The sequence below is a fragment of the Chrysochloris asiatica genome, unplaced genomic scaffold (assembly GCF_000296735.1).
Source record: "Chrysochloris asiatica unplaced genomic scaffold, ChrAsi1.0 scaffold00310, whole genome shotgun sequence".
Lineage (NCBI taxonomy): Eukaryota > Metazoa > Chordata > Mammalia > Afrosoricida > Chrysochloridae > Chrysochloris > Chrysochloris asiatica.
In genome coordinates this window covers 2,550,067-2,559,021 of record NW_006408828.1, presented here as the reverse complement: position 1 = coordinate 2,559,021, position 8,955 = coordinate 2,550,067, and the positions used below count along the sequence as shown (strand labels likewise).

At 51.7% G+C, this 8,955-nt stretch overlaps 1 protein-coding gene across 1 annotated transcript; it reads left to right on the top strand.

The window, feature by feature from the left end:
* The first annotated feature begins 3,668 nt into the window (after nucleotides 1-3,668).
* Nucleotides 3,669-8,655, top strand: INTS5 (integrator complex subunit 5). The gene is made up of 2 exons (XM_006875016.1): nucleotides 3,669-3,796; nucleotides 5,500-8,655. Exons 1-2 carry the CDS (start codon nucleotides 3,717-3,719, stop codon nucleotides 8,480-8,482), a joined length of 3,063 nt encoding a protein of 1,020 aa, XP_006875078.1. The 5' UTR covers nucleotides 3,669-3,716; the 3' UTR covers nucleotides 8,483-8,655.
* Nucleotides 8,656-8,955: the final 300 nt, after the last annotated feature.

Below are 8,955 nucleotides of genomic sequence, written 5' to 3'. Positions count from 1 at the left end.
AAAAAAAACATTCTGGGTGTACTTCCAAAAGATTTGTTCTTCTGGCAGTACTCTTTGCCAACATCCTAATTCAAAGGCATCCATTCTTCTTCAGCTTTCTTTATTCATTGTACAGATTTTGCATGTATGTATTGTTGTTAAGGAGTCCCACTGCAAGGTCAGTGGTTCAAGCTCACCAGCCGCTCCTTGGAAACCCTCTACAGGGTCACTATGGGTCAGAATCGACTCGATGGCACGTCACAACAACATCATTGTTAAGTGTCATCAAGATGGTTCTGACTCATAGTGACCCTGTAGAGGGTTTCCAAGGAGCGGCTGGTGAGCTTGAACCACCAACCTTATGGTTCACATCAAACTTGGGGTTCAGTGCTTTATTCCACAGTGCCACACTAAGCAGTTGAAAATAACAGAGCTTGGGTCAGGCCCACCTTATTTCTCAAAGTGACATCATCTTTACTTTTGAACACTTTTAAGAGATCTTTTGCAGCAGATTTGACCAATGCAATAGGCCATTTGATTTCTTGACTGCTATTTCCTTGGGCATTGACTGACAACTTTTATTTAAGCATTTTACTTAGCATCAGGCACTGTCTGAAGTCCTTTTCATGTATTCTTAAATCATTAGTCTAACAGCCATACTCTCAGATAGATATGCATCTGGTTCAAAAGCCTTTTAACAGATCAGAAACTGAGGCTCAAAGAAGGGAAGTATGGGATATGAGTTTGAGGCATAGCTAGGCGTAGAAATTGTTTCTTTTATGAGTGGCGATTACTGATGGTTGAGTGCTGTCGAATTAGTTGCAACTCATAGTGACATGTATAGGGTTTCCGAGGCTGAAAATCTTTATGGAAGCAAAAAAGTCTCGTCTTTCTCCCAAACAACAGCTGGAAGATTCAAACTGCTAACCTTTGGTTAGCAGCCCAACATGTACCCCACTACAACCCTGGGACTTCTCAAAGGACCACCCATATTTAGTACAGCAATATTTAATACTAGTATATAGTGGGCACACTTGGTGCTTGAGTTTCTAAAACTTACGAACAAATTGTTGTTGTTGTTATGTGCCATCGAGTCGGTTCCGACCCATAGCGACCCTGTACAGGGTTTCCGAGGGTGTAAATCTTTATGGGAGTAGAAAGCCTCATCTTTCTCCCGCGGAGCAGCTGGTAGTTTCGAACCGCTGACCTTAAGGTTCGCAGCCGGATTCGTAACCACTACGCTACAATAAAGAGCCATAATTAGTGGTTTAGCCTTTTTGAAAGTTGTAAGAGAGATGATTTGTTGCTGTTGTTAAATGCTGTTGAGTTGGTTCCGACTCACAGCAACCCTGCACAGGGTGTCTGAGGAGCAGCTGGTGAGTTTGAACTGCTGAACATGTAATTCAAATGACCTTGAGATCCCAAGATACATGATGTTGTTGTTAAGTGCCATTGAGTCAGTTCTGACCCATAGCGACCCTGCACAGGGTTTCCGAGGCTGTAAATCTTTATGGGAGCAGAAAGCCTCATCTTTCTCCCGTGGAGCAGCTGGTAGTTTCAAACTGCTGACCTGGTTCGCAGCCCAATTCGTAACCACTACGCTACCAGAGCTCCTTAAGATAGCTGATAGATAGATAGATCCAAACGAAAACCCACTGCTGCCTAGTCAATTTCTGACTCATAGCAACCCTGTAGGTTAGAGGAGAACTGCCTCATAGGGTTTCCATGTCATACATTTTTATAGAAGCAGATTACCACATCTTTCTTCCAAAGAGCAGCTGGTGGGTTCAAGCCAATGACCTTGCAGTTAGAAGCCAAGTGCTTAACTTCTGCATCACCAGGGTCTCCGCAATCAGAGAAAGAGAAATATTGCCATTTCCTCCTTTTTACAGGGAGTTAATTCAGTCACATTATGGGGATCATGTGAAACCATCACTATTAGCCATGTCCCCGAATTTCCAACACCCTCTACCCAAGTTCAGTGCATGTATTGGTTTTGTTTTTTTTACTTCTGGTAAACGTATATGTAACAAAGTATTTGCCACCACTTCCGTTTTTCACACTATATTGTGTTAATCGTGTTGTACAACCACCTCCATGATTGGGCTCCAGATTTTTCCATACCCCCTAACAAGCGCAGTGAGTTGAGTTTTCTAAGCACAGCCACAAAAATGTCTTTTGTACCTTCCATCTGGTGTTCCTCTCACATTTCCAGTGAGAGGAGGGAAACCTTCTGGGTAGTACAGATTTTAGATCTTTGCTGCCATTTTCTTCATCTTTTATTCATTCAACAACTATTTAATAGGAATCTGCCACATGCCAGACATACAGTATTGTAGGTGACAAGGACATAGCTTTTAACATAATAGACAAAGTCCTTGTTGTAAAAAAGTTTATTCATTGAAGAAAGATAACTCAAGCTCATAATGTGCTTGGAATCATGGTGTGGTGCTGTAGGAGAAAGCACTGGACCAAAAGGTTGGCTTGAACTGCAATTTCAGTGGTTCAAATCCACCAACAGCTCCTCACAAACCCTATAGAGGGTTGCTTTGAGTCGAACCCACTCGACGGCAGTTAACAACCACCACCATAGTGGGTTTACCATTGCAGATACTGCTCTAAATATCCTACAGGGAATACCTTGTTGTTAAGTGCCATAGAATCGGTTCTGATTCATAGCGACCCTGTGCACAACAAAACCGAGATTCTGCCCGGTCCTGCACCGTCCTAAAAATTGCTGCTGTTATGTTTGAGCGCATTGTTGCTGCCACTGTGTCCATTTAATTGGGAGTCTTCCTCTTTTTTGTTGACCCTCCATTTTTCAAATTTCGCAATAACCTTGTGAAGTAGCTGTACCACCCTCATTTCCAGGCCGAGAGGCTAAGAAAAACTCACATTAAGTAAGTGGAATACGTGGAGCTTGATCTAGCTAGACCGGTTGAATGGAAGCTCTTAAGGAGAGGATTGGAGTCCCGGTGTGGCGCTGTGGGTTAATGAACCAGACTGCAAAGTCGTTTGAACTGCAAGGTCGGCGGTTCAAGCTCACCAGCGGCTCCTCGGAAACCCTATACAGGATCACTATGGGTCGGAATCGACTCGACGGCACTTAACTTAAAGGAGAGGATTAGGTAGCTCAGTACATAGTACCAAGTTTCCTCTCTTAGCCAGGTATGGGAATGTGAGTTAAGTGAAACTCCCAATGCTGGTAATTTGGGGAAAGAGCCAAGCCTAAACAAGGGAAACTGGTAGAAGGTTGTGTTTACTTACCCCTGACTGCGAGGACACCTGCCGTCTGGCTGGCCCTATTTATTTCGGGGCTCCCTTTTCTCTCCCTCTCTTTCCCTCTCATATGCACTCTCTCCTTTCAGTCTCTTTTCCGTTTTTCCCCTTCCCATCTCTCTTTAATCACAGTTTGATTAATTTCTAGCGCTTCGTTTTCTAAAAGCTTGTGATTGAGTATGTCGTATACGAATGGATGCAGCTAGCGTTAGTCTGTGTGTCAATGGTCCTTTGGAAAAAGTGTTTTCGCTGAGAGCTGATCGGTTTCACGTTGTCATCGCTGCACCTCCTCTCCAGGACCCCGACGCGGCGCGGAACCAATGTTTGAGGATCTGCCGCATCGCCGGAATAGTTTTCCTGAGAGGCCGCGTCGCGGGTTCCTCTCGGGTGCCCCATCAGCGCGCATGCGCCGCCTGCGCTCCGCCGCTCCCGCCTCGGGGTTGGGCTCGGGCTCCGGGATGTCCGCGTTGTGTGACCCTCCCGGGGCCCCAGGGCCTCCCGGGCCTGCCCCGACCACCCACGGTCCCGCGCCGCTCAGGTAGTCATAGCTCCTGTCATCTTACTCCGCCACGCGGTCCCGCGCCGCTCCCCAACCTCCTCGGCAGAGATCCGGATCCTACCTCGAGAACTCGCGTCAAGGTTCTCGAGGATTCCTAATCGGGTCTTCCCAGACTTCAGGGGCTGCCTTACAAAAACTTCGGGCTCCAGAGCGCAGTCTCCCATGACCTCGGTCTCTCCTCTTCCTAGACCCCATTGCCTAGGTACCCCAGACCCGGACCCTGCTCTCCCCAGAGTCGGGGATATCAGAACTCATAGGAACCACCTGCCCTGTTCCTGTTGGAACCAAGGAAACCCAGGTCCCCACTTTTATTGAGACGCCCTGAAAACTCGGCCCCCAAACCCAATGAATGCTTCCTTCAAGCCTTTCCGTTACACTTGAACAGGAGACACACCCCTTGCGTGTTTCTGTGAAGGAACCTGGGAGGAATGACATTGTCTGCCAGGATGCTGTCTTTTGGGGGAGAAAAGGGATTTAGAGCAAGAGGATTTTGCTTGCTCTCTTAACTTTGACTTCGGGATCTTAGGACTGAACCCATATGTTTAGGCAAGGGGAGGGTTGAAAGGCATGTCCCTGCCTGTGCTCTATGATATCCTGAATCCCAGGCACAGTGAGACTACTGCGAAGGTTGTGATGTACTGGAGTGCAAGTGGAGGATTGTTAGGATGCTTGTTTAATATGAGAAGAAACAGGTGTTAGGAGAGAGAACTCGGTAAGGAATAAGATTTTGTTGTTAAAGTGCCTTTAAGTTGATTCGGACTCATAGCGCAGTCCCTGTATAGGGTTACCGAGTCTTTAAATATTTGTGGTAGCAGAAAGCCTCGGACTGGCTGGTGGGCTTGAACCGCGGGCCTTGCAGTTTGTAGTACAGTGCTATTCATAAGGATCCACTACTTTCTCCAAGGAATAAGATGTTAAGTGCTGCTGAGCTGGTTCTGGCTTATAGTTACCCTGTATCGGGTTTCCGAGGAGCAGCTGTTGGCTTTGAACTGATGACTTTGTGGTTCTTTGTCCAGTGCTGATCCTGCAGTGCCACACCAGAGCTCTCTCTATTCTTTTCATTAAGAGCAGAATTCAGGGGCATTTTTATTATGGAGTGGTTGTGAGGTAAAGGTAGAAAAGTATTTTTAAAACCAAATGTAATAGTGATGTAAAATATACCTATTCTATTCAAGGGATCCTGGTGTGGCACTGTGGGTTAGTGTACTGGACTGCAAAGTCGGTTTGAACCACAGTCGGCAGTTCAAGTTCATCAGCCATTACTCGGAAACCCTATACAGGGTCGCAATGGGTCAGAACCGACTCTATGGCATTTAACAACAACAAATTCTGTTCAACAGGTATTTACTGAGTACTTCCTTTATGAAGGAAGGGGATTCACTGTTAAGCATAGAAGCAGTTCCTGTCCTCTTGGAGTTTATAGAAAGACTACTCACCTTCAGATTTTTAAATCTGTAAAATGGGATCATACTAGCGCCTACCTCATTGGGTTGTTAGATTATAAAGCAGTTAAAAGAGTCTCTGACACCTAGGAGTTATCAAATGTTGGTATTAACTGAATAACGTTTATTGAGTGGATTAGTGTGATGGAAGTGAACTGGTGTGAACATTATCCCTAATTTATGTAGAGAGGAAATGACTTGCCCAGTATCTCACAGCATTCTTCTCTTGCTTCCTTATAGTGCTCAGGAGCTGTCCCAGGAAATCAAGGCTTTTCTTACTGGTGTAGACCCCGTTCAGGGCCACCAGCTCTCGGCTCGGGAGCATGCGCGCTGTGGTCTTCTTCTCCTCCGCTCTTTGCCACCTGCCCGGGCTGCTGTGCTTGACCACTTGCGAGGTGTCTTTGATGAGAGTGTCCGGGCCCACCTGGCTGCCCTGGATGAAAGCCCTGTGGCTGGCCCACCTCACCTCCGCCCACCCCCATCTTCTCACGTCCCTGCTGGGGGACCTGGTCTAGAGGATGTGGTACAGGAAGTTCAGCAGGTGCTGTCTGACTTTATCCGGGCCAACCCGAAGGCCTGGGCGCCTGTGATTAGCGCGTGGTCCATTGACCTCATGGGGCAACTGAGCAGCACGTACTCGGGCCAGCACCAGCGTGTGCCTCATGCCACTGGTTCTCTCAATGAGCTGCTGCAGCTGTGGATGGGCTGCCGGGCCACGCGCACGCTAATGGACATCTATGTGCAGTGCCTCTCGGCTCTCATTGGCAGCTGTCCAGACGCCTGCGTCGATGCCTTGCTGGATACCTCTGTCCAACATTCCCCTCACTTTGACTGGGTTGTAGCACATATTGGCTCCTCTTTTCCTGGCACCATCATCTCCCGGGTCCTATCCTGTGGCCTCAAAGACTTCTGTGTCCACAGTGGGGCTGGAGGTGGAGCTGGGGGGAGTGGTGGAAGCGCTTCCCAAAATCCCTCTGCAGACTCCTTTCCTGGATCTCCTGCCATCCCTGGGGAGAAACGGGTGCCTAAGATTGCCTCTGTTGTGGGCATCCTAGGGCACCTGGCCTCCCGCCATGGAGACAGCATCCGGCGGGAGCTCCTTCGAATGTTCCATGATAGCCTGGCAGGGGGGCCGGCAGGGGGCCGGAGTGGGGAGCCTTCCCTTCAGGCCACAGTTCCCTTCCTCCTGCAGCTGGCAGTCATGTCCCCAGCTTTGCTGGGCACCGTCTCAGGAGAGCTGGTAGATTGCCTCAAACCCCCTGCTGTGCTGAGCCAGCTGCAACAGCACTTGCAAGGGTTCCCCCGAGAAGAACTGGACAACATGCTGAACCTGGCCGTGCACCTGGTGAGCCAGGCCTCTGGAGCAGGTGCCTACCGCCTGCTGCAGTTCCTGGTGGACACAGCTATGCCTGCATCTGTCATCACCACCCCAGGCCTGGCTGTGCCAGACACTGTGCGTGAGGCCTGTGACCGGTTGATCCAGTTGCTGCTGCTGCATCTGCAAAAACTGGTGCATCATCGAGGAGGATCTCCTGGGGAGGGGGTGCTGGGCCCACCACCACCACCCCGCCCTGTGCCCTTCCTAGATGCGCTAAGGAACCATGTTGGAGAGCTCTGTGGAGAGACCTTACGCCTGGAACGGAAGCGCTTCCTCTGGCAGCACCAGCTCTTGGGGCTGCTCTCCGTCTATACCCGGCCTAGCTGTGGACCAGAGGCCCTGGGCCACTTACTGAGCCGGGCCCGGAGCCCTGAAGAGTTGAGTCTGGCCACCCAGTTATATGCAGGGCTGGTGGTTAGCCTCTCTGGTCTCCTGCCCCTGGCCTGCCGAAGCTGCCTGGCCTGGGTGCATGCAGGGACTCTGCAGTCTCCCTTCACCGCTAGGTTCCTGCGCAATCTGGCCTTGCTGGTGGGGTGGGAGCAGCAGGGTGGTGAGGGCCCTGCAGCCCTAGGGGCCCGCTTTGGGGAGTCAGCCTCAGCCCAACTGTCTGACCTGGCTCCTCTCCTGCTACATCCTGAAGAGGAAGTAGCTGAAGCTGCTACCTCCCTGTTAGCCATCTGTCCCTTTCCTCCAGAATCCCTAGCCTCCTCCCAACTCCTGGGCCTGGTGAGAGCGGGGGTGCATCACTTCTTTGCCTCCCTAAGGCTGCATGGCCCCCCAGGTGTCGCCTCTGCCTCCCAACTTCTCACCCGCCTCTCGCAGACCTCCCCTGCGGGGCTCAAGGCAGTCCTGCAGCTGCTAGTTGAGGGAGCCTTACATCGGGGCAACACGGAGCTGTTTGGAGGGGAAATGGATGAGGACAATGAGACGCTCTCGATGGTCTCTGCTTCTTTGGCCTCTGCCTCCCTGTTAGACACGAACCGGCGGCACACTGCAGCAGTGCCAGGCCCTGGAGGGATTTGGTCAGTTTTCCATGCTGGAGTCATCGGTCGCGGCCTAAAACCTCCCAAGTTGGTCCAGTCAAGGAATCGGAAGGATATAATCTATAACACCCAGAGCCTCCTCAGCCTCCTGGTGCGCTGCTGTAGTGCCCCGGGGGGCACTGAAGGTGGGAACTTCTGGGGAGGCCCCACCCTGAGCCCGGAAGCAGCCAAAGCGGTGGCAGTGACCATGGTGGAGAGTGTGTGTCCAGACGCGGCTGGCGCTGAGCTGGCCTGGCCCCCGGAGGAACACGCCCGGGCCACCGTGGAGCGGGATCTCCGCATTGGCCGCCGCTTCCGGGAACAGCCCTTGCTCTTCGAGCTGTTGAAGCTGGTGGCGGCCGCTCCCCCGGCCCTGTGCTATTGCTCCGTGCTCCTGCGGGGGCTGCTGGCCGCTCTCTTGGGTCACTGGGAAGCCTCTCGCCACCCCGATACAGCCCACTCCCCCTGGCAGCTGGAGGCGTCCTGTACCTTGGTGGCTGTCATGGCTGAGGGCAGCCTACTGCCACCAGCTCTGGGCAACATGCACGAGGTATTTAGCCAACTGGCACCCTTTGAGGTGCGCCTGCTGTTACTCAGTGTCTGGGGCTTCCTGCGGGAGCATGGGCCTTTGCCCCAGAAGTTCATCTTCCAGTCAGAGCGGGGCCGGTTCATCCGGGACTTTTCTAGAGAAGGTGGGGGGGACGGGGGAGCCCATCTGGCTGTGCTGCACAGTGTCCTTCACCGCAACATTGACCGCCTGGGCCTTTTCTCTGGCCGTTTCCAGGCGCCTTTACCAGCCACCCTCCTTCGACAGGGGACATAGACTTTTTTCATTGCTCCAGAGCCAAGGGAGTGTGGGCTGGGAGACAGAGATGGGGCTAGGGGGCGGCGGAAGGGTGCAAGTTTCTCTTCTAGGCCCATCGCCCAAAGAGCGCTGTCACTTTTTTCCTCCCACACTTTTTTTTTCCTTAAATAAAATTTGCCGTGTTGAGAAAAACAGTCCAGCGCCTCTGTCTGATGCTGCTTGTTAAGTGCCATCGAGTCTGTTCAGACTCAGGCAGCCTATAGACGGTTTCCTATAGAGCGGCAGGCCAATTTGAGAGCGCGCAAAGTCAGACTGCGCGCCGCAGTCTGCACGGCTCCGCCCAGCGTTTAGAGCACACTCTCCACCAATGCGACAACTGAGGGGCGGTGCTCTGACCGGGCCAATCAGAAAGCCGGAAGAGGCGGGTGCTAAGATACGTGGCTCAACGCGTGCGGGGGGAGGGGAGGTCCGGGGTCAAAGAGCAAACCCGG